The 27035-nt window shown below is 35.4% G+C and overlaps 2 protein-coding genes and 1 long non-coding RNA gene across 4 annotated transcripts in view; 2 read left to right on the forward strand and 1 right to left on the reverse strand.

Moving 5' to 3' along the window:
* Window positions 1–884: 884 nt before the first annotated feature.
* LOC131428694 (uncharacterized) lies at window positions 885–1498 on the forward strand. The gene is made up of 3 exons (XR_009229397.1): window positions 885–1073; window positions 1129–1308; window positions 1362–1498. It is a non-coding gene; the product is annotated as an uncharacterized LOC131428694 (long non-coding RNA).
* Window positions 1499–1650: 152 nt separating this feature from the next.
* Window positions 1651–2551, reverse strand: LOC131428689 (cuticle protein 16.8). The gene is made up of 3 exons (XM_058592738.1): window positions 2405–2551; window positions 1942–2337; window positions 1651–1880 (listed from the first exon to the last, which is right to left on the reverse strand). Exons 1-3 carry the CDS (start codon window positions 2426–2428, stop codon window positions 1719–1721), a joined length of 582 nt encoding a protein of 193 aa, XP_058448721.1. The 5' UTR covers window positions 2429–2551; the 3' UTR covers window positions 1651–1718.
* Window positions 2552–6707: 4156 nt separating this feature from the next.
* The window catches only part of LOC131428684 (apical junction molecule), a 69538-nt gene continuing 49210 nt past the window's right edge, over window positions 6708–27035 (forward strand). Inside the window, exons 1-2 of one of the 2 annotated variants that reach the window (XM_058592729.1) lie at window positions 6708–7347; window positions 19177–19215. The gene's annotated coding sequence lies outside the window, so the exon portion shown is untranslated. The remainder of the gene's footprint in view (window positions 7348–19176; window positions 19216–27035) is intronic. The other variant, XM_058592728.1, reaches the window with a different exon arrangement.

Genomic DNA, 27035 nt, shown 5'->3' on the forward strand with positions numbered 1-27035 from the left:
TGGAACTTACATATCATGGCATGTTTAATCGATTATCACACTTCTAGATTCAAATTCGATACGATTTGCAGTTTCGACATTACAGAGTAATGAGTGATTAAAATCTCAAATTGTCGCTTAAAACGAGGGTCATTAAAATAATGTCATGAAAACATAAACACCGAAGAATATTCATGCAATAAACACATGCGGATTGATAAAAATAGGTATCATCTCACTGCTAGGTGGATTAAACACGTTTTTTAATAAAATTCCGGTTCTTTTTTTATCATAAGGTACTCATTACACATTAGACGCTCATCTCTATCGAGTTGGAATATCAACTGAAAAATTATTTTCATGCCTAAAAGACTATACAATATCTCAAATTGCAATATTCTTGGTAGTCGGGACCATTTCTTACATGAAACTTTATTATCAACGTGCCATTTGAGCCAATTTGTTCTGATTCCTGAATGTGAAATATTTACCACCATACTAACTAAAATTGATGTTTCGGTGAAGAAATACTAGCGTATATTGCCTATTAACGTATGTATGAAAAAAAGATAAAACTAAAAAACAGAGAACTGATTACTGGTGATTATTATTAATGGCAGTTAAATTGGATGTTAAACCATGGCAACGAAATGTATCATTATTGCATGCCAAAAATATAAATCAGGAACGTAATGTAATATTCATTTGCCGACTTGAACTTCGTAGATTAGTTTCAGAATAGCTTATAGGTGTTGCTGGTTTCTCTATGTTCCAGTCTATTTTAGACGATTTAAATATTCAAAATGAATGTGAGCTGCTACATTATGATTGCAGCAATAATAGTGTTTCATACATATTCGACTTACGGAGAAACGTATGAATACGAGTATTATTATGAGGATGAAAATACTACTGTTACTGTAAAAACTAGTAAGTAATTTTATTGCAGAGAATAATACAAATGAAGCTTCAAATGGTTTGTTTACATTCAGCAACTAAACCAACGACTACGGAAAAAACTACAACTAGACGATCGAGCAGATCAAGGCTGACTACCAAGCAACCATGTAATTCGAGAACATGTTTGGGATATCGTAAGTTAAAACAGTAAATATCGGGAAGTTCAGTAAAAACTTATTGTTTTGCTAGAATATGGATTGTCGGATGTAGTTGTGAACATTATAGCAGACATGTATGATCTACAGAACATGTTGCCGAATTATAATCGATTTAGTTCAGGTTATAACTACAATATTAACCGCATTGTACAACAACGATATTCTCCGCAGTTTAGTCGTCCATTACAATATTGGTACGGGATTCGTCAAGGTAATGTATATGTGTGATATAGTAACAATATTGTCATCAATTGAAATTTATAGTAACCAGAACTAATCGAAGAACTACTTCAAATTTGTTCGACTACGGATATGATTATGGCGACAACGACAATGATTATAAATATGTTGATTATTATGAAAATTCTCAAAGGCAAACAGATAGACGAAGAAAACAATCTGGTCAAGCTGTCTATAACTTCATTTGGCGAGCTCTCGGTTCTACATAAATACTGAGTTAAGCTTGACAATGTAGCCGACAATGATGACGTGTATTCGTCGGAGTCATATATCAACAAATAAATTCAATCCAAACAAATTTAAAACAGTACGATTTCAATTGTCCTTGAAGATTTATATTCATATATGTATGACACTGGTTTAATTTTTCATGTGAGGCATTCAGTGCAGTTCGTTTACTTCGGATGTTGCTTCAAATGCCAGTCGTTCTGCTTCACGTTCTGCTGCAATCGCAGCATGTTCTCTAGCAATCTTCTCGTATAGTGTGAAATGTCTGTCTTTAGCTTTGGAAACAGCTACAGTGTCTCTCGGAAGTGATGATTCCTGAGTGTAATAAGATGATAACTAAACATTCGTTAAATAAATCTCTACTAATGATACTCACAACTGCTTGAGGAGGAGGATTAGCACGTTCTTCGGCAATCTTGTTGTACAACGCATAATGCATTTGTGAGGCCCGCTCAACGGCCTTTGTTTGTGAAGGAGCCAATTGAGGATGACTTAGGCGAGGATAGAATCCATGGGCATCAGCAACATATTCAACGGTTCGTACCTGATTCTTTGGATCTACATAGGAGAAAGATCCTTGCACTGTACCACTTCCATCAGAAACTTCACTGTGGGTACGATCAATATGGCCAGGGCTGCGTCCTGCTGCATAACTGAAGGCGTAGGGTCTGGGCGGTGGCGGGAGAGTGGAAATTTCCTCTTGTACGACAATCCCTTGTAGAACATGCGATACATCGCATTTTACTAATCCTACTAAAATTATTGCGAGAAACTAATGTTCGTACGTGATTAGTGAAATATTATTCAATACAATTTCAAATTGAGAAAAAATAACGTACGATTATTTGTATATAAAACTGCATTTTTAAATTAACTCTGTATAACAACCAACGAATAGCTTCTTTTTACAGTAAGATCATCAAAACCACTGACTCGCCGAGAAGCAGTTAAAGAAGGCTGAAATATATTACGAACGCTTTATGTAGATGTAGACACATGTGAGCAATCATATATGCCAATTTAGCATACTAAACTTGTTTCGCTGAGTAGATGGTTGTCTACTGTTTGTACATATAATCGATCGTAAACTTGGTGGGGATCTTTTTCCATAAAAGCTTTCCATTGCCACGGAATTACGGATAGCCATAAAGTTTCGCTTGTTAAGCTTTTAACATGATTCCGATGAATTGAATTAGTGTTCGATGAGAAAATAATTTAAAAGTCCAATAAGGAGCATTATGAACTATGAGCGATGTTTAAGTTGTATCTCAATGATATTATTTAAACTACTTTCAACCAGTTTGGTAATGAATGACATTGAAAAATACCTATTAAACTGTATAATGCGCTGTTGGTTATGAACTGGAAATTTATGCTAACTACAAGTGTAGAAAATACGTCTTGAAATTACGTTATCAATCGTCATTCTTTTTTCCTTTCTGTATAGAAAGGTAATAGAATTGTTGAAAAATCTCGACGAAATTGGGAGAATGTCTGTGTGAGTATGTGCCTGCACTCTTCAATGAAATTTTCCCCGCTCAACAGATTTTAACAAGCTTAAGCTTCTTTGGAAGCTCGTATTGGGCCATTGATCAAGTTCGAAGATCAAGACTGTGATTTCTGGTTCTGGAGATATGAAAGTATAAGTGACGTAACCGACAAAACGCGTTGTTTTTTACCGCTCAATTCTTTCAGAGATGGCTTGAATCGATTCTAACAAGCTTAGGCTTGTTTGAAAGCTACTATTGGTACATTGATTATTTTCTAAGGTCAAATCGCTGTCACTTTTGGTTCCGGAGATATAATGATATGAGTGACGTAATTGTCTTACTGCACCTTTCCCATTGGCTAAAACATCTTACCGATTGGCTAAAAGTCAAAACATGTTTTAATGAGACCGTTTCGATGAGAGAAAGGCATTATCACACTACATGGTGGATTAAAAATAGGTTTTGTGTATATTATTCGAGAAACATTGCACATGTTTTAGAAATACAGAGTAAAATAAACTGTGATTCAGCTTGATGTGAATTCAAACTGACGTGAAATTTATATGCATTAATTTAGACAAAATTCGGCAAAGTATTTTTTTTTCGAGGAACTGCATAATAGTTATACGATATGTTCCTTGCATCATTTTGACTAAATATAAATTTCATAATTATTTTTCGATTTTCAATTTACGATTTTTCGAGTAATATTGCAACAGTAAAGATATATAGCAAAGTCTTGGCATTACATTCCTTTTGTGAATTTTGGCCTTTCTTTTTTGCAGTCGATTCATATAGCGTACAGAATCATTGCATGGCTAGTACACTACGATCCTACTGATACTAAGAATCCTTTCAGATTCCAGATCGAACATACGTTAACTGGCTTGTAAGATCAACGCCCTATGTATTGAACCGCCAACCCGGGCTGATATATAATTTAGTTGATAGTTCATTATTCTCGTCGTCATCCATTGATTCATCGTCGCAGTTGTTGGTGGAAATATCGTAGTGAGGATTTATTAACTGGTACAGTAACTGGCAAGGCAAGCGATAATTAATATACTCTCTTACCTAGTGCATGACCGGGAAATAGGTATAGAGCAAGAAGACTAGTGTTTATTGTCTGACGAACAGAGAAGATGTTTGGGTATGGGTACCGTTCGTGAGGTGACTAGGTTTTAAACCATTGTTCGTTGTACACTTACCAACCCAGTTTTGTGGTAGTATTGTGTATACCATAGCTCAGGGTGGCGGAAATGGTAAACGCGTATGCACGGATTCCATAAGAACGCTGGTTCGAGTTCTGCCTCTGAGCGTATATTTTTCCAAAAAAAAACATCTTTTCTGTGAGTTTCTCATTCATTTGACTTTTTCAATATATTTTTTCACTCAGTCATTGTAAAACTGATCGTAGTGAGGTATTCCAGGCATTGGTTTCGTTGTTAGCTGGAGCAGACAAATCTTGTTGTGCATTGATGATAAAAGTGTAGTATTGTGGTTTAACTTTTATCTTCAAGTACTGGGGTCGCGTTTGGCCGGGTACTGGGGTTGCACTGAAGTAGCTTCATTGTCCTTGGGTTTAGATGTCTTCTAGTTCAGTTCCTTGCAATCTACATGATAATTTTCCTTTGTAATCATTATCGCATCATTTGGTGTGAGATCATGAGCGTATACGTTTGTTGCACTATTCTGTTGTAATCCACGTTTTCATGTACGGTAATATTATTCTATTTTGGTACCCTCCGTATTCTTCTCATGATTTGATTTTCTCTTTATAGTCATACGGTTATGAAATGGTACGATCCAGGAATATAAGAACAGTAAGTTCAAAATAATGATTTTCAACTTTATCAATATCCATATTTCAAAGCTTACAAACGAGCCTTAGTTTGTTAAAATCGGTACAGCCATCTCCTAGAAAATTGAACGAAAGGCAAAAAGTTGCGTATTGTCAGATACATCATTTATACTATTATATCCCTGAAACCAAAAGTGACAGCCATTCGAACTTCAAAGCTGATTTATATCCTAAGACTAGGGTTCAAATAAGCTTGAGTTTGTAGAAATCGGTGTGATCATCACTAAGACAATTAAGCGGAGAGATAAAAGTACGATTTGTCGGTTAAGTCGCTTATTCCATTATATCTCCGGAACCGAAAGTGACAACTAATTGGTCTTTGAACTTGTTACACATCCCAAGAGTAACACATGGATCAATAAGTCCCGAGACTAAAGCAGAGATGGTGCTCGTAGTAAACCAGTAACCACGTCTTTCTAGAGTACTAACCTTTGCTTGAAACGGGTCAAAATTTTAAGTCGATCCGACCAGAAACAGCTGAGTTATGGAGGTTGGAGTGAAGTCGTTTTGTAGTTTGTTTAAAAAATGGAAAAAAACCGAGTTTCGTGTTTTGATAAAACATTATTTTTTAATGGGTAAAAACACCGTGCAAGCGAAACAATAGATTGAAAAATGTTATCCGGACTCTTGTCCATCAAAAGCAACGATTTGTCGGTGGTTCGCCGAGTTTAAACGTGGTCGTACCGACACAAATGACGCGGAACGCTCGGGTAGACCTGTGGAAGCCGTTACACCGGAAAATGTGAGTGAAGTGACAAAAATTATAATGAAAGATCGTGAAGTGAAGCTCCGTGAGATTGCTGAGATGACACAGATATCATATGGAAGTGTATTTACTATCATTCATGAAAAATTGAGCATGAAAAAGGTTTTTATCCAAGTGGGCGAATGCTTTCGATGGAACAAAAACAGCAACGAGTCGATGATTCAGAAAGCAGTTTATCTAAAAAAAAACGTTGGAACCATTGTATCACCCTAAAAGGTGATTATGTTGATGAATAAAAAAAAATTTTGCAAAAAAAATGTTGTTTCCATTGTTAGTTTCGGGACTTATTGATCCATGTGTTAGCTTTCAAATGAGCATAAGCTCGTTAGAATCGGTTAAACCACGTCCGATAAAATTGAGCGGAGTGAAAAATCCTTTGTAGATACGCACAAAGATATTTTCCGATCTCGTTCAGCTGAGTTGAATGGTATACAATCAATTTTATTACAGATAAGAAAATGTCTGACAAATATAACTATTTCCCAGAATATAACAAAAATATATTCTACAGTTACAGGATACGAAGGCAAATCAAACAAAATATTTTCTCTATTATTATTTTTTCAATTTTTCAGACTATCTAAAACGTGATAAAAATGTCCATTATAATTAAAGAGGAACATGTTTTGACGAACAAATTGAATGTGTTGTATCACTGTATCGATGAAGATCTTTCAGGCGAAAAAGCTCAACTTGTCGATGATGTCATTCAGTGTTCATCGAAGTCTTAACTTATTCTCACGACATAAAAGCTACTGTGACGATGAAAGACTCACCTGTACGATCGTCAAGTCGAGGTTCATCCGTTTTACGGCTATCCAACACACGTAATGTGGACACCCGCAGGTTTTGGTGTTTTTGTGGTTTGCTGTTCGTACTCATACACCAAGAAAAGAAGAACGTTTTTTATACTCACCAATACCTGCATTACATTCCACTGCAAAACCAGTTTTCTTCAGGTTGACTTGTAAGAAGTTATGTTTTTTACGATTTTGTTGAAGGAAAAGCTACAAGAGACTCTTCGTATAGCCTGAGCAGTCAGATTCCATTCAGCCCACCAGTTGGTGTGTGGTTGTTGGACGGATGAGGTGTGCTTCAAGTTTTCCTCGCGCCGGGTTTTGGGCTTGAGACTAAGTGATTTTTTTTTATAGTCCAGAGGTCAACTTCTTTAGATTATTAGCTCACGAGACGGATGTTTTGAATTTCGTTGATATTATTGCAAGTGGTATTGTAACATGGAAACTTGTTAGTTTGATAGATCTGTTTAAAATAAAATTGTTCAAGTTGTGTAGATTACAAGGAAGTAGTTTGTTGCTGAGCAAGAAAGCATCGTCCTTCGTTCCTATATCTATATCGGATTGATGTGCAATAACTGTTATAAAGAAATACGGTTAAAGGCACGGTAATTTGTGTAAAGAAGTGATCGTCACCAATTTGCCTCTTCTGGAATAGGCTACGGTTAAAGAAGAAAAAGCAAAACGACGTGGAATAAGAGCGCAACGTATGAACGAGATTGCACTGCGGATAACTTTACAAATACTATAAAAAGTGGACGCGAGAAGGATTTTTTCCCAGCGCTCATTCGGAATTTCTGCTAATCTGTCTGTCGTTGTGTATAGTGAACTGTGTAGACAGAACTACGATGGTGCAAAAGAGGTCTTAAAGGTAAGGTATGAGATTGCGACCAATTCAGAGGTGAGCTCTGACTTCAATAGCCTTTGAGCGCATTCCACTCCAAGCAAAATTATGCGCTTTAAGTTTCGTGGCCTTATGGAATACTAATGGCAACAAGAATATATCAAAGGTGATTGAGTTGCGAGTATGTGACTTCATACTTACCTGTATCCTGCGTTTGCAAACATATGAATTATTCTCCTCTATAATAGTTTAACTTCTGTGGCAATCGAATTTATGATTTTGGAAACCGTTTTCCACCTACCCATTTTTCCCCCCGATACGTCAAGCTGATTATAAATGGAAAGACGTTAGCAATAGAGGAAACGCGCTTCATGCTGAATGATTTCACACCGTGATTACGATGCGTGAAAATCTCCAAAATGACCTTGTTCCTTCGGTAATTTATGCTTGTGAATTAGGCAAGAGATTTGACTTATTTTTACTCCTATTCATATAGAGTTTTATCAAACACTTGGAACTCATTTTCTTATGCAATTTGCGGCAGTCCTGTATCACTTTGGACTAAATTACAATAGAATATTTGTCAATTTGTTAGTTAATTTCAGTAAAATAAAAAATGTATTACTAATCTGAATACAATGTGCTGGGTAAATGTTGAAAATATGTAATAAAAAGATAGTTAAAAAAATTGTTACCTATCGATTTGTTTTAAATTTTATATTATTTGTTATGAAATAATATTGCAGTTACAGTTACAAGTAGTGACTATTTCGCCCTATTATTTTCATGTTTTGATTGTTACCATTGGGATATTATTTACATTATCATCATTATAAATAAGTGATTTTTGTTATTGGAAAAATAGTCATATGGTCGAAAAGGAATTCTTCAAAACTAGTTTAGACCCTTGCGAAAATAACAAAGAAATAATGTTAATTACTCGAACTATGCATTGAATTCAAGCATATTGTGCATGATTTCGTAGAATAGGCTGCCATCTATAATTTCAAATCGATTATTATGTACTTGGAAAGCTATAGAACCGAGCAATGAGCATTACACTCCGTAACATTCACGTAACATTTCTTAATCACATATTGGTACCAAATTTTTTTATATGTTTGTTAGTTTTTGCATCTCAATTAAAAATTCGGTATACTTCGAGCTCTATTTCAAAATTTGTAACATGTAACAAATGCATGTAACCTTTTTTGTACTTACTTTTCTCGTAGATGGCTGAGCCGATTTTCAAGTGCACTTACTTTTCTCAGTGACGGCTGAACTGATTCTTACAAACTTAGATGCAAATGGAAGCTATAATTATCCTATACAAAGTTCCAGAGTTTTTTTTTTATTTTGATCCGACTTCCGGTTCCAGAATTACAGGATCATTGGTGTAAAAATTCCTATTTCAAATTACTTACTCAATTTTCTCAGAGATGGCGTGACTAATTTTATCAAACTCAACTTCAAATGAAAGGTCTAATGGTCCCATATAAAACTTCCGGTTCCGGATTTATAGGATAAAGTGTGTTTAAAATTTGATACCGTCGCTTAAAGCTGCGCAGAAAAAAAAATCTTAGTTGGCCTTCAATCGGTAGCCATTACCAATAGACAACCCAACAAACCGATTCCGACAATCTAGGTTCCCAATTTCTGATTCCGGAAGCAGTATTCCAAAATGGATCTCACTGATTTGACTTGACCAATTTTCACAAACTTCGAATTTCTTAAGAAGGGAAGAAGAAACCCGACGCAACTAATGTTTTTGATTTTTGCTAACATGAGTCTTAAAGTTAAAAGGATTGCATCAACGATTTTGATGTTTGAATTCATTTTTACACCGCGACCTAAATAAACGTTGCTAACAATAAACTGTCAAAGTTAGAAATCGATCAACGGCGCGACAAGTTAAGGTGAAATGTAGCGGAATGCGGAAATCGCGTTTTTGATCAATTATTCAAAAACTAGACCGATTTTCGAAAAACCAAAAACACTTAAGTTTTCGAAATCAAATTTATCATAACTAAGTATTCTTAGAATTTTGAAATTTTGCTTTGCCGAGCCGTAATTGGTTTTTGAAATGTATAAACGGTCACTGTTCCGTCTCACGGGGATGATTTTAGAACTGAAAAGTAGTATTTGTAGCAGAATTTCACAAAGAATCTGAAAATGCAACTCAAAATTATAAAATTTTAGCGAAAACAACCGAAAATTGAAAAAGTTTTCATAAACTTTTCTGCATTTTTTTTATTGCTTGCGCGCTGCTGTTTCGTATTGAGGTGGTTTGAGAAATGCACGGTGGGCACGGTGGCATTATATCGTGAGCAAAAAATAGATATAAAATAATGACGCGAATTTATGCAGCATTGGGTTTTGTGTTGAAATAAAAACGACTTGAATACAATAAAATGAGTATTGTAAAAAATCGTTTATTTTCTAAGTAGCTGTCATTTATACAAACAATGTGATAAACATTGAGGGCCAGCTTCGAGCCAGTCAGCATGGAAAACTTATTGGAATTCATTGGTTTTTCAATTATTATGAATACAATGAATCAACGCTTGATTTTGCTTTCAAAATCGATTGAATAATAAGGAACTACGAAATAACTTTATATTCAATTTCGTGCCCCAAATATGTGCTTGAGAAAAGATTCACTAAATAATTTTAACTGCATGGTATGATGAACTATTAGTTATAATTGGAATGTATTCCAATAATGTAATCTAAGAAATTATTAAACTATTGATGATTTCTGGCACCGGAGGCCAGAGGCTATTTGGTCTTCGGTTCGTTATCGTTGAAACAGACATTTCTAGACTCATCATGCTAAACAATTCCGAAAGTCGCTTCCGAAAAAAAGTTAATGGTGAATACTTTTACGTAAATTCTATCTTATCGGCGGGAAGGGCCTGGTGAACGACTGGCAAAGATATCGAAAATACTTGAATGTTCTCTTGTCTTCAACCGTTCTTTTGAAGGAGAATCGATGCTTGCTACTAAAATCAGGCATATACATGGTTAGCAAGTTAGTCAATACATATACATATAACCTCATGTTAATCATTCATACTCATGATTTATAGCTCTAGTGTAAGAGTAATCACTAACAATGATGATTGAATCAGCATATATTCAAAGTGTGAAGAATTCTAAAATCCATTACGTCCCGTCTTTTTTACAAGCCAATATAACGAGAGGTAAACCCACTGCGCTCAATCATTGAAAAAAGTTCTTGTTTCTATGTGGCCGTTTTTCTTGGTATGCTTTGTGCGACGGTTCGTTCAACTGAAGCGGATAAAATTTTGCGCGCATTTTATGACGCTACATTTCACCTTAAGCCCGTATTCGAGCGAGTTGCGCTGCGGTACGCTCCGTGCGTGCGGGTCGTGATTACAATACTCACTGCTCCGAAAGCATTAATCTTTCCACTCTGAAACTTTGCCAAGATTGAGTTAAACCCTTAAGGCTTTTTTTTTCAACTAAAAAAAGAAAAATAATTAGGCCCAAGTTTGAAATTTTTTTATTCGTTTATTGATTTTGAACCTTTTATTTAATGAAACTAACTTTAAAGGTTATTTTATGGAATCGCTTATTTGAAAGCTAAGGAAAAGACGCACATTTTATGTCTTGGACGAATTATTGTATCTTTATTTGATTTTACAGTACAGCCTGTTAAAAAAGGCTCTTTTATGAAAACGCGAAACTTTAAAAAATCATATTTTGAAAATTCCACGTACCATATTGAAATGACAAAAATACGTGCCGAATATTTACGAGTTAGATAGTTAAATTTAAAAAAAAATGGGGTGGCTGATTTTGCGTGGTATGCCCCATATGTATTATAATTTGGTTAGGTGAATAACGCAATAAGAGAAAAAGATATAGTTTTACTCACATGTCAATTATGACATGATCTTATAATTTTGAATGCGAAAATCTTTTTGAAATGGAAAATGTAACAAACAATTGTAAATATAACTCTTGAACTGAGTTTTTGCAGCAGAAGGATGTTGCGCGTAATAGATACTAGACACATCGATAGAATACAACAAGGCTTTCCACACTGACCAATATCAAGACGCACTTGCTTGACAAAATCCATTGAGTATTAATAAAAATAGTTAGTTGAACTAGTTCTAGTTTTTTTTAACGATTTGCTTGCTCTGTATCACTTCGACGATTGTAATCTGTTGATGCAAAAGATGAGGAGGTTTTATGCCTATTGGAGAGCAAGTTTTACAGAAGCTAACTCCATCGGGCTTCTCCCTACTGAAAATAAACAAACAAACAAATGTTCATTTAGGGGTTAGCCAAATTTTGTGCTAGGGCACATAACCGTTTTTATTATTTTTACGTTTCGTCTTTGACTCATCAGTGTAGAGCAGTTCAAATTTAACTGCTTAGTGCTAAACTCGGCAGTTCAATTTGAACCGCTAAGCAGACGTAAAGTTTCTGCTACTTACAGAACACTTTTTGTTTTGCAACGAAGTGCAATGTCTTTTCTGACGTGCCGAACGAAAACGTGTTTTCGACTATTTCTGGCCGATGCAGGTTTGGTCATTTAGGAGTTAGCCAAATTTTGTGCTAGGGCACATAACCGTTTTTATTATTTTTACGTTTCGTCTTTGACTCATCAGTGCAGAGCGGTTCAAATTGAACTGCTTAGTGCTAAACTCGGCAGTTCAATTTGAACCGCTAAGCAGACGTAAAGTTTCTGTTACTTACAGAACACTTTTTGTTTTGCAACGAAGTGCAATGTCTTTTCTGACGTGCCGAACAAAAACGTGTTTTCGACTATTTCTGGCCGATGCAGGCAAAACAAAAAGTGTTCTGTAAGTAGCAGAAACTTTACGTCTGCTTAGCGGTTCAAATTGAACTGCCGAGTTTAGCACTAAGCAGTTCAATTTGAACTGCTCTGCACTGATGAGTCAAAGACGAAACGTAAAAATAATAAAACAAATGTTGTTCGGACCACACTCATCAGCTTGTAGTTTATGAATAGGAACATAGGAAGTATCAGAAAAATATTTTCATACATTGACACGTATGTACACCCATAATAATTGTTGATTTTACATTAACTTTTCTTATCGCTCATACAAGAATGGATATATTTAGAAATTATTCGAAATTTCTCATCAGTGTAGATGTGTCATTCGAAATAATTTGTTACTACTTCATAAAATATGTCATTGACATGTAGTAAAATTGATTTACTACATACTATATTTCTACAAGGTAAAATTGGAGGAATTTTATCGCGCTATAATGTTTGCTGGTATGGGAACGGTACTCATAAAGACAAGTGGATATGTTCGACGCGTGTTGATTTTTCTAATGCTTCACAAATGACAATGACCAAAGTTACGCATCATAGTTGACGTGGCCTTCTAGGTTATTATGATTATCGTGCTAATTTCTCGAATGAACAGTTTGTTTGTTTATTTAGCATCTTCATGTTTTTCCAAACTTTACTAAGACGACCGGTATGTAGCACCATTTTGTTGTATTGTAATTTTACTTCAGTTTTTTTACATTTTCATTTTTTTGATCACGATTTTGTAGTATTTCTAATACTAGCCAACCTGTCTAAAGAGTCAGAAGTAAATATTTAAAATGTTCACCCAACATTCAGAATAATTATCTGTAATGTTCATTGCGTTGATATAGATTTATGTAATAAAATTGTTAACTGCATTATGCAAGTATGAAACTAACGTTCATCATATATCATCAAAATATTAAAATGGTACACTCGATAAAATTGATAAAACATCTGCTATTTTCCTCAAAAGCCACCGCTCAGACACTAGTGTCGAACTTTCCAAGTTATTCCGCCGCTAAATTATGCCGTTTATTGATGAATTGTTAAGGCAATTTCTCAATTAGATGTTGCCAGTCAATTTTCCCGAACTTCGGTAACAATTACTCATCATCATAAAAAAGCTAATGCTGGCGGATATTACAGCATTGTTCCGTTGTTGTAGCTCTCTATCCGTATATATGTATATATATACTTCCCATTAGCCTCGAGGTGAGAGATCCGTCGAGCATACAAAACATATTTCTCATAGTAGAGAAGAGTTTGATTCTTCGCGGATTCGTAGGGAAAAGAAAAGCACAAAATGCGAGAAAGTAAACAGCACAACTAAGAAATTTGAATCAAAAGAGAGTTCAATGATCACGGAGGTGCGAACCTAAAAGGGGAGGAGAAAAACAGATCGATCGGGGATATTGCAATTTCTTCTAAAAATTCACATTATTAAATTATCCGTCGTCAAATTAAATAAGTGTCAAAATGTTATTCGCTCTTGAAACATTGGAACTCTCAGATATATAAAAAGTCACACTACATACCATCTCAATCAGATGGAGTAGATTTTTTCAACGAGATATTTTTCAATGTGTTAAATCAACTTCATAGTACCGCAATGAAATCTTCATGTGCCTGTTCGTAAATTACGAACCCGAAAATTGTAATGAGAAAAACCTGTTTTAATCGGAATCGGGAATCGGATAAAGTTCAATTGCAACATAAGATTTATCATTTGATCTTCAGTTTGTAAAAATAGGTTCAACCAACCATTCAAGTCATTTCGTTGCTCATCAACATAACCCTGCATAACCCTGAAATTGAAAGCTCGGAACTCAATTTAGCAAAATTTTGACGTGTTTCATTTGAGCCCAAGCTTGTAAAAATAGGCTCAGGTTCTAAGAAAATGAAGCGAGTTTCGTATTGGGGTCTCTGATCCGATACATCCGGAATCTTGAACTAAGGTCGGTTTAGCCAAAACTGGCTCCTCAACTAACAATATTGATACAGTTTTTATCAGATTCACAGCACAGAGTTTTTAAGATTGCACCGTTACATTAAATGACAGTTCTTTTCAACTCTCTTCGCCCTTCAGTTCCGGAACCGTAAAACGGACCCAAATAAAATTTCGTTGCAACCTATGCGACTATATGACCTTTGATATAAACATCAGCACGTGAAAATCGGTTTCACTGTCCCTGAGAAACTGTGGTGATTTCCTTTTGTTTTGAAAGTTTTGTCCACTACCGGAAGCGTGGAACTGTTCATCCACTTCTTCCAATGATTCCTGCGATAAACATTCTTTTAAGCCGATTCTTAGCGTACATAATAATTACATGACCAGTGCTATGATGCAATTGACATTAAAAAACTTTTATTTATAATGTTTAAACATGGAAACCAGATAAACCTGTTTCAATTCATCTAGTGGTACAATGATTGCTTTCTCATAAGTTCATTACTTAATATTAATAACAGATTCTTCAAAAAACTTTTCATTGAGTCTGGAATAGATAAAAAAATGATGTCAGCTCCTTTTTTGGTGTTTTTAATCATTATTTCTGGTACTCCCGAAACTAGGATTCCTTTGTAACCGAAATCGGTTCATTTAGACAACTACTAAATCAAATGAAAATTTAAAACAATTTCTTGTGTTTTTCGTCTTCGGCTCATCAGTGAATTTTTCGTTTGAATCTGAGTTTAGGAAAATTGGTTTGGGCGTTTTTGCTAAAATAAAATGAGTTCCATTATTGGAGTTTTTTGCTACTATTTCCGGTTGGAACCAAGAACTGGGAATCGATATAGCTAATATCGGTTCGTTGGGCCGGCAACTCGCATGAACTAATGTTTGAAACTGTTTTGAGCCAAGCTTAGGAGAAGTTTCCCGTTTTTTCGCTTCGTTGCCCTAAATGACGGTATGAGATTTCAAACACACTTCATCTTGTAATTTCGGAGCCGGAGGTCAGATCCGGATGAACCTTAACAGCAATGAAAAACCGTTAGGCCTTTCATTCGAGTCTAAGCTATAAAAATCGGTTCAGGGATCTCCGAGAACATAAAGTCAATTCTGGTTCAAAGTTTTTCGCCAATATTGCCGGCACTTTCGGAGCTGGGAACCGGAAATCAATTTTTTACTTATTTCCTCAACTAATAAAACATGTACACTACTACTGTGGCAAAAAACTCTGCTCATAATGTCAAATTTCTTTATTTATTCTTCCAAACATGGTTCTTACCCTTTAAGTAATGCCCCCTCCGGCTCTCATACACTTGTGTCAACGTTTTTTTTCCAATCCTTGAAACAGTTGTTAAAGTCAATTTCCGGAATAGCCTTCATGCGGTTTTTCCGGAGCGGTCGTTTGAGTTTGCTGAATAGCCAGAAGTCACACTGAGCTAAATCAGACGAATGCGGTGGTTGTGGAATGATATCGGTTGATTTTTTTGGCGGGAAAATCACTAAGAATCAATGCAGTATTCGACGGTGCATTATCGTGGTGCAAAAACCAAGAGTTGTTGGCCCATAATTCCGGCCTCTTTTTACGAATAGACGCATAACACTTAAATAGTATTCCTTGTTGACATTCCGAACACAAAATTAAATGGAACTTCTTTGTTGAAAATTTTCACTCATTGTAAAAATCGTCGATTGCACTTTTAATACTTCAGAAAGACAGATCCTTAACACTAATGAATATTTTGACGTGACACTTGGCACAAACGTTACTGACAGTCATACCAACCTAAAAAAAAATTCGACGAATAAGGTTTCCACGCGAAATATAATTTAAAAGTTTTACTACTTTTTGCCCACAGTAGTATAAAAATATTATATGGCTAATTCAAATGACTTTGATTGTTTTTACGTCGCCATGTTTATAAAAATATTTGGAAAATTGATTTGTTTTACTTGTTACCCTGTAACTCCGGAACCGGAAGTTGGATACGGATGACGTTGAGTTCTCGACGAATTGATTCAACAGATAGAAATGGTATAAGTCGGGTAATAATTGTGATAAAATATGTTAATTTATTCAATGGGTGCAAAATACCATTTACAAACTTTGGAGACCGCAAACAGAAGAATCAAAACTTGTTATTGCTGAACATCAATACCACATAAAACATAACTAAATGCATCTGAAAAGTCATTTTAAGTATCGTTAACAATCGCCACGAGGACCAAGCTCGTAACATGAGCAGATTGTGCAATCTCATTAAGAGAGCAGAAATTTCGTATTGGTAAAAATCAAGCGTGCGAGTCAACCACTTTCAATGGTCATAAATGGAGCAGTCTTGATACCTGCGGTTTAAAAAGAGTACTTATCCGCGAAATGCTATTCCGGCTATAAGTCGCCGGTGCTGAGTAGATCCGAAAAAATAATTGAATAAATCTACCTAAGGATATTGAATGGGTAAATTTACTACAATACAGCTTACCTACAAAATATTACTGAAAACTACACGAGTATATCAAAAAGCAAAGCCTTGGTATTACATTCCTGTAGTGGAATTTGACTTTCTGTTTCAACAGACTTCGCAGTCGATTCAGAGTGTACAGAACCAGTGCATGGCTAGTGCTACGATTCTACTGACACTACGAATCCTTCCAGGTCGGTGCTCGAACGCACATACGACAACTGGTTTGTAAGACCAGCGACCTATGCATTGAACCGTCAACCCGTACACGAGTATATCAAAAACATTTAAAAATTAGAAATTTAGTATTGAATTAGAGTGCATTGAGTTTTCAATCTGCATTAGTATAATTTTATTAAAATTTTTGTAGAAACAATAAAAAATTGTGCATGCAAAATTTTTAATATTCTTTTTTTATGTGTGATGTGAATGTTCACAGATGTAAAATTGCAATTATTTTTAACTGTGAACTCAAAAGCATGAAAACTGTTTCGAAGATTCGAAATTAAAACTCGTATCATTTCAAAGTACGGAGAGGGTCAACAGCGTATTGTTATTGTTCAGGCTGTTGTGGTCAGCAAATTGTTCCGCAAATGCTGACTTAAACGAAAGAAAGTTTCCCTCTCACTCGTTGTTGATACTCTCGACTGGTTGGCTCTGTAGTGCCGGTACGGATGGGATGCCACAGACTATATAGAAAATCCCGTACCGGACATACTAAGAGTGGTATGATACAAGTGCTGTTCAAGCAACAAACAACATGGAAGCAGAGCATCATACAGTGTTGACCATAAACGTAGCAGTTGGCCCAACACGGCTAGCAGTAGCGGCAAAAAAAGATGATGTGCGAAAATGAAAGAGAAAACAGTAAAAGTTGCTTAGCGACCTCTTAACTTATGGCCAGGAGACAACGACCGAAAGCGGAATTGTGGCAATCATGGCCATAAAGGGTGCTTGCTGTCACATTGGACTTCCGGTGCAGCAGGTTTTAAATTCACATGATGATGATGTTGAGCTTGATACATTTAATGTAATGTAACAGCTGTTGAGATTGTTTTCTGTACGTTTGCTAAGTTCTTGATGCAGTTTGAGAAAATATGCCAAGCAATCATTAGTAATTTAATTTTTTCTGTGTGATTCTTTCGATCATTAATGAACGTTGCTTTCGCAATTTCGGTTATGGTTGCGTTTCTATCACCGTTAAAATTAGTATCGGTTCGACACCAGTTCCACTGTATAGAAATGAAACAAAAAGTAGCCGGTTTCTCATTTTGGTGTGAACGTTTCTAACAACACTTCATTAATTAGTTTTTAGTTTTTGGACTTCAAGTAGTCTTCCTCGTAACATTTGCGACTCTGTGGTACCGAAAGTAACTATCTGCAAACTGAATGCCGTGTAAGAAGCATGCTCGAAAAGAACTAACTAATTGAGATCACTATCGTTGGAAACATTTGAAAAGGGTGAGAGGGATAGGAAACGAACACTCCGTGAGGTGCAACTACTCTTTCCAGATATGGCACTGCGAACCACTACGATCGAGCTATGTCTCGTTGAACGTTGCTTCATGCTTTGCTTCCATTTCAACATAAAGCATTACGATGACTTACCTATGGTCGAACAGTTACGGAAATTTGTGTATGTGATTGAAGAACGCAGCATTTAAACACGGTTTGCAACTAGACATTAATACTGCCTACTGCTTTTTATATTAAGAGTTTCTATTAATTTCTTACATTCGGTGTTCATATGAGAACTTGAAAATTTACACATAGGAATGTTTCAATGTCTATTATTAGTTCTGAGGTTATCTATTATTTAACTGATTCAGTGACTGTAAAAGACCTCGGAGTGGTTAGCCGTAGCATATGTTTAGTTTAAATAGATTTGAATAGGATAAGCATAAACATAGGAAAATGACTAACCAATATTACCACGAATCCTTGTCGGTATAATTGGTTCTGCTGAACTATTGTTTCCATTACTCTTTGCTTTCCTTTAATATCACACTGTTTACTTGAATGTCTATGATAAATAGGTAAATAAATGCGTACTATCATTTCATGCATTTTTGTCAACAATTCCGAACGTAATCACGTCGCACATGAGAACAAAGTACTGTGTCATCAATTTTTCTGACCTGATCGTATTCGTGTACGTACGCATCAAACTTGAATGAAAGTTGACGGTATGAAAGCAGGTGAAGCGGAACCGCACCCTGAACTGTCCGCGAGCCCGCCTTTCACCTGCTTGTGGATTCAGCGGTGGCCGGGCGACACTCTCGAGAAAGTATACGCGACAGAGTGCAGTCCCGGGCACTCAGTTAGCATTTTTCACTATCTCTTTCTGTTTCTCGGGTTGCAACGATTGTCTGGGCCGTGCCGTTTCTCACATCAAGCGTTTATTGACCGGAACCAATTGTTGCAACGTGGAAATGCTGTTTCAAAACTGCCTGTCATGAATTCGGTTACATTATGCATTTTTTTCTCTTGTGATTTATAGCTGGACTAACCTTTCTGATATTGAATTATATTTTCAAGTGTGAAAAATATAGGACTTGAAACTCGTTGCCTTATGATTTCCTTCGTTAATTGTATTTTTCAAATATTGTTCTCTTTTTTAGTTCCTACTACTCGTGAGAATTGATGTTGGCAAGATTGAGGTATCTAAAAGTGCTCTTTTCAACCGAAATTTTAGGATCACGATTGGTAATGCATTAAAAGTATTTTTTTTTTGGGTAACGGTACTCCTGTTCGTCTCAGCTTTACCATTCATCACATATGCTAAAACTATTAGTTAGAGTGAGATCTGCTATTTCTGCTCAATACATTGGCTCAAAGTGTAGGATGGAAATCGGTGCATTGCTATAGTGGCTATAGTAGAATTTTTCTGTGATGTTACTTCTTAAATCCGACGTGAAGGTATGACTAGGGATGTTTATTGGTACAATAATGCTTATGACAGACATGTGATATCGGAATCACTGTACACCGTGAAATCACATGTCCGTCACCCTGAATCACGGTGGTATCACGCGAGCATTATGATACAAAGGTGATTTCCGTACTACGATCATTTATCGTTATACTGTGCAAAATCACATCACTGTTTACTGCTACCAGCGCCATTGACGAGCGATAATGAACTCACGAAGCAATATTTCCTTCTTCTGAGTATCAAAAAATAAACAACCTTCATTTTTTTTTCGTTCTCCCTTCCCTGTCTATTCACCATCTCGATGGCAACTAATTAGATCTCTATCGTTTTCAAACATTTTGGTCCCATATCTCCCATTTTTACCCCGTTTCCACAATATTTACTTTTTTTTAATTCTCTTCCGTAACATCACCATCATCGTCCATGGAAAACCGCTCCAGTCGAAAACCAGCATGCGGGCCACCCGCCGGGCCTTCGTAGCCTGGGGGTGTTTCCCGCGGACCCACACGGACCGAAGGATGCGGCCAACATGGATATTCGCCAACGCCATATGGAAGACCCTCATGCAATATTCAATTCACCGGCTACTACCGATCGCCAGCTGAAAGCTGAATTCTCGAAAATCCGCTACCGCTACATTACATAATGATACTATTCTAGTTTTAAGTTAGTCGTAATTAAGATTAGTAAATACCCTTGGCATCTTAGAGCTTAAGCAGTGTGCCTTAAAATTATATTATAATATTAAATAAAAAAAACCTTTGTTTTATTTTGAGAAAAAAAATCTCTGTAGAATGCTAACCAGAAGCATAAAACTTATACACTTCATCAACCTTTTAGCTTATTTTTAAAAAGCAGTCAAACCAAGATATGTTCATAAATTTGGTGAAGTTTTTAAATACAAATAAGGAAAACAATATATCCATATTTGTACATAAAATCAGTACTATTGAGATATTGTTTTCTTTTCAATAACAGTTAATTTATTGTTCAAATGAATTTAGAACACATAATGATTCATATTTTGAATTCACATGTGGTAAACCAATTGTGTAGTCACAACTTTAAACTCCTCAAAATCATTATAAAATCATTATGAGATTATATTCCAGCCTAGTAGATCATTTTTCATAAGCCTTATGAAGTAAAACGAAGCATCAAACCTATGTCAAATCTATTTCAGAATGATTTCAAATTCAAGAAGGTTCTAAAATCAGCTTTATGATAAACATAATCTTTTTTATGAAAATTTCGTAATGAATAAACTGCATTTTTTGGAATATGTGTGTGAAATGCCATCTCGTGCCTAGCAGTTCAACTTAAACCGCTAACCAGACGCAAAGTCCGCTTCAAGGTATTCCTGCGGCAATACATGCATGCCAACGCTTGATCCAATTTTCCATACAAGTTTTATAGGCCGCCGAAGGTATGGCCTTTAGTTCACGCAGCGAATTCTCTTTCATGGTCTCTATGGTCTCAAAACGCGTTCCCCGCAATGGCAATTTGAGTCTGGGGAAGAGGAAAAAGTCACACGGGGCCATATCTGGAGAGTACGGTGCTTGGTTCATGATATTGGTTGAGATTTTGGCCAAAAACTGCGACACAACCGACGCTGTTTTTGAATGAAATTCAAAGCTTTTTTGGCACCAGCCGAGAAGCGACGCGTTTCAAACCCAAAACATCAGTTAAAATGTGTTCGGTCACTCGTATGTCTGTGTTTTTCCTAGGCACGATTCACCAAAGGCCTTATCTAACATTTTCAACGTTTCGGAACACTTAAATCCATTTAATCGTACGATATGCGTCAAAATTTGACAGAATGTGTATAAAAGTGTTGCCAACGTTGAGAGAATAAAAGTTTCCCGATTGGACAAGCGCGGGAATTTTAAAATGAAAATTCCGGTTCTTTTTTGATCATAAGGTATCTGTCATAAATCAGTTACTAAAAATACACTTCAAAACGCAAAAAATTTTGGTTTCTATATTATCGATCATCGGAGCTGGAAAACTAAGCAAAGTTTTGAGTTCTTTCGTTCCACTGTATATCCTTTCTGTGCGCAAAACATGTCTGTCACTTCAGTCGGTGTTGAACAGTCGTTCGCACCGCACGCGTATAGCTCTTGGCTCCTGGAATTTTTTTTCTGGCTACCTAGAGTTTCATTGATTCAAGGCTTCAGTCTTTTTCAAGGCTACCTGAATCACTAACTAAGTGATACAAAGAGTGATATTAGAGTGACTAAGTGATACAAAGAGTGATATTAGAGTGACTAAGAAATTAATCAGCCTTTTTTAAGGCTAGCTAGGAGTCTAATCGAAGACTAATTTAGCCTAGTTAATTTAATTTAAAATTTCATTAATTTCAAAAATGCCTGCGTCCAACCGGAAAGGCAACAAGCCTAAGGCTAAAAATAATTCAATACGGAATAAATCACAATCCGTTATTCAACATTTTTCTAATAACATTCACGATCTTATAGAATCTGAATGTAAAAATAAAAGACAACGGACGGATTTCCCTTCCGTTGATCCTATGCCGTCTAACAATATTTACGAGATTCTTCCTGAATCCGATTGTAGCGACATAGAAGAAAATTCTTCAAAAATTCCCAAAATGGACGCTTGTCGTTCTGGGAAGAAACATCAATCTATGCCACCAGTGACGGTGATGATTTCCGACTTCAAAGCATTCCGTACTGAGCTTTCTACTTTTCTCCCGGAAGTAAAAGTCTCATTTCAAATCGGACGAAGAGGAGAATGTCGAGTCTTGGTGGATGGATTGGAAGATTACGAAAGTCTTATTCGATATTTGTCCGAAAAATTTCATAAATTTTATTCATATGATATAAAATCAGACAGACCCTTCAAGGCTGTCTTGAAAGGATTATCAAATGATCAAAGTATTGATGAAATTAAAAATGAACTAAAAGAATTGCTTGGTTTTGCCCCTTCCCAAGTAATACTTATGAAAAAAAGAGCGAATGGTACTTTCCCATGAACTTTACCTAATACACTTCAATCGAAGTGATGTAAACAATTTGAAAACTTTAGAAAAAGTACGTTTCATTTCCCACATTAAAATTCATTGGGAACATTATAAACGGCATAATCGTATTGCAAACTTAACGCAATGTCGTCGTTGCCAAGGCTTCGGTCATGGAACCAAAAATTGTCATATGGATATACGGTATTGAATTGTGGTAAATCGCATTCGAAAGACGCTTGTCCAATGAATGAAACCACTGATAAATTTTCATGTTCAAATTGCAATGGAAATCATAAATCCAATTATTTGAAATGTCCTGTCAGGGAAAAAATTTTAAACGCTCGTTCGCTTAGACAACAAGTCAAATCAACGACCTTAAATTTACAGAACATACCTGAAAATTCTTCTAAGGCACCTGCCAATTCGTCTTCTAACGAAAACAATTTATTGACAGGTAGATCGACCTCGTCATCATCTTCTTCTAATGTCAGTTATGCTGGTATATTAGGTAGAAATCTATCTCCTATTTCTTCTAATGTAAATAATCAAAACACAGGACCGCCTTGCAGTTCTTCTTCTAACGAAAACAATTTATTAATAGGTAGACCGGCCAAATCATCTTCTTCTAATGGCAGTCTACCTATAAATATTCCTTCAATGCCATTCGCTTCTTTAAATGAAGTCGATTTAGGCGATATAACTGAAAATAAAATGATCTACCTACAAGATCAACTTTTTCAAATGATCATCCAAATGAATTCGACTTCATCACTTTTTGAAGCATTTCAAATCGGATGGAAATTTGCAAATAATATTATAATGAATTTAAAATTTAACAGTGATGTTAAATAATTATTTGAATATTTTAAATTGGAATGCTCGATCTTTGAAATCGAGTGAAGATGAATTTTATAATTTTCTCAAAGTTCACAAAATTCATATTGCCATTGTGACAGAAACTTTTCTTAAACCAAATGTAAAATTGAAAAGTAATCCACATTATGTGGTTCATCGATTTGACAGGTTTACTGGAATTGGTGGTGGAGTTGCCATTTTTGTCCAACGGCAAATTAAACATCGAATTTTACCTTCTTTCAATACTAAAGTTATTGAAAGCTTGGGAATCGAAGTTGAAACCATTCATGGAATTTATTTCATCGCTGGAGCATATTTGCCATTCCAATGCACCGGCGAACAATTAAATTTCTTTAAAGGCGATTTGCAAAAACTTACAAGATATCGATCGAAATTTTTCGTAATAGGGGACTTAAATGCTAAGCATGTCCAGTGGAATTGTAGGCAAAATAACAGTAATGGTAAAATACTTCATAATCAACTCTCAGCTGGTTACTTTACAGTTCTTCATCCCAGTAATCCTACTTGTTTCTCTTCCGTGAAAAACCCGTCTACAATTGATCTGGTTCTAACAGATCAAAGTCACATTTGTAGTGAACCGATTACTCATGCTGATTTTGACTCAGATCATCTTCCTGTAACATTCAGACTTTCCAACGAAGCTATAATTAATCCAATTAGTTCTATTTTCAACTATCATAGAGCAAATTGGTTGGATTACAGATCTCACATTGAAAATCATGTGGATCATGAAACTATTTTAGAAAATTCTGCGGATATCGACACAGCAATTGATAATTTGAATCATTATATTATCGAAGCTAGAAATCTTTCAGTTCCCAAAGCTCAAACTAAATTAAATTCTCCTATCATCGATGACAATCTTCAACTGCTCATTCGGTTGAAGAATGTTCGTCGACGACAATATCAACGTTCTCGTGATCCTGCTATGAAAAACATAGTTAAGGATTTACAAAAAGAAATTAAACATAGATTTACTCTTTTGCGAAATGAAAATTTCGCTAAAGAAGTTGAACAAATTAAACCATATTCTAAACCTTTCTGGAAACTTTCTAAGGTTCTTAAGAAACCTCAGAAACCTATTCCTGCTCTCAAGGAAGGAAATCAAATACTTCTTACAAATGGCGAAAAAGCTCAAAAACTTGCTCAACAGTTCGAGAGTGTCCACAATTTTAATTTGAACGTTGTGAGTCCTATTGAAAATGAAGTCTCACTGAAATATGATCATATTTCAACCCAAGTGTTATCACACGATGACATTATTGAGACGAATTTTGATGAAATTAAATCAATTATTAGAAAACTTAAAAACATGAAGGCTCCTGGTAATGATGGAATTTTTAATATTCTTATTAAAAATCTTCCCGATGTTGCCTTGAGACTCCTGGTTAAAATTTTCAACAAGTGTTTTTCATTAGCTTACTTCCCAAAAAGATGGAAAAACGCTAAAGTAATTCCTATCCTAAAACCTGATAAAAACCCAGCAGAAACATCAAGTTATCGCCCAATTAGCTTACTTTCTTCTATCAGTAAACTTTTTGAAAAAATTATCTTGTTAAGAATGATGACTCATATAAATGAGAATTCAATTTTTTTACCAGAGCAGTTTGGATTTCGTCATGAACATTCAACTACTCATCAACTTGTCAGAGTAACGAACATGATAAAATCAAATAAATCTTCTGGGTTATCCACTGGAGTTGCTCTTCTAGACATAGAAAAAGCATTCGACAGTGTTTGGCACAAAGGTTTAATAGCAAAAATGTCTGATTTCCAGTTTCCTATTTATTTGATCAAAATGGTTCAAAATTATTTAACTGATCGTACTCTTCAGGTTAGCTATCAGAATTGTAAATCTGAATTGCTACCCGTACGAGCCGGTGTTCCACAGGGTTCGAGTGTAGCTCCAATCTTGTATAATATTTTCACTTCTGATCTTCCAAATCTACCCGTTGGTTGTCAGAAATCGCTATTCTGTGACGACACAAGTCTGTTAGCCACAGGTAGAAATCTAAGAGTGATCTGCAGTCGCCTACAAAGAAGTTTAAATATTTTCAGTGATTATCTGTCAAAATGGAAAATTAAACCAAATGCAGCAAAAACGCAATTAATTATCTTTCCTCACAAGCCAAGAGCTTCTTTTCTTAAACCAAACAATAATCACATTCTCAAATTGAATGGCTTGGAATTGACATGGTCTGATCAAGCTAAATACTTAGGTTTAACGTATGACAAAAAACTCACTTTCAAGGATCACATTGAAGGAATCCAGGCAAAGTGTAATAAATATATTAAATGTTTATATCCTCTTATAAACAGAAATTCTAAGCTCTGTCTAAAAAACAAATTGTTAATTTATAAACAAATTTTCAGACCAGCCATGCTTTATGCGGTACCAATTTGGTCAAGCTGTTGTTCCACCAGGAAGAAAACGCTTCAAAGGATTCAGAATAAAATTCTAAAAATGATTCTGAAGCGTCCTCCCTGGTTTAGTACAAATGAGTTACACAGACTCACAAATATAGAACCATTAGATGTAATGTCACATAATATTATAAGCAAATTCCGACAAAAATCGATGCAATCTTCAATTGAATCGATTCGCTCTCTGTATTAGTTAGTAAGTTAGTATATAAGTTCCTTTTCCCCATTACACAATACAAGTAGGTTTAGAATTTTCCCTACACAAAAATCTCAGAATTGCGATGTCTTCATGGTAATAACCAAATCATATATATATATATATATAACAGGGCTGAAAAGTCACCACTTGTGGCTGAACACCCAATTTAAATCTTAATAATTTAATTTTAACTCATATTCCAATAAATAGTTATTTAAAAAAAAAAAAAAAAAAAAAAAAAAAATGTCTGTCACTTCATCGTTGTACGCGTACAGCGAAATCATTGTACGGAAATCACATGCCTGTCAGTGGTATAATCCTATATAGGTAAATGTAACTACTCAGTTGGATTTGACAGGTCGTGAGTCATGCTTTCAAAATGATAAAGTATTTGACTGACTACCGCACCAAAAGCGAACAGACGAATTTAGACATATGATAATTCTACTTGCGCTTCTTATGTGTATAGCACGGATCGAAATGTCGTGCGTTCATTATTCGTGCTCATACAATTAGTGTAGAATAGTTCATGATATACTCAAAGTTCAATAGCATTTTTAGATCACGTTCGGAAGCTAGGTTATTTGGAAATACTTGAGCAATTAATTTATTGAGCATTCTTTAGTACTTGGCTCATAGTTTTTCATTTGAATAATAAGAGGCAGTTAGTTATCAGTGAAGGTTTGTTTGTTGGATTTATTGGCAACTTCAACCAAAGATAACCGATGTACAGGCACGAACAATTTTTTTTCAAAAGCCTGTGTAAATTTTTGATTTGCTATACGTTGAAAATACGGCACTCACTTTTGCAACTTACTCGACAAATATTTTAATCCAAAGTCGCTTAAATCTCATGTGGGTCCATATGCAGAACTGAATTAAATAACAATAAACTTATTTATTTTATCCTACAGCAGAGCAAAACTTTTACATTATGTTAATGCAGCACCCAAAATAGATTTATCGTTGTGACAAGTGTTCGCCAGGCTGCTCTATTAACAATTTACACATAGTATGTATTTCTGTAATCTATGCTTTGGTCATTCGTCGAATCAGCGAAGGT

Source organism: Malaya genurostris, chromosome 2 (assembly GCF_030247185.1).
Source record: "Malaya genurostris strain Urasoe2022 chromosome 2, Malgen_1.1, whole genome shotgun sequence".
Lineage (NCBI taxonomy): Eukaryota > Metazoa > Arthropoda > Insecta > Diptera > Culicidae > Malaya > Malaya genurostris.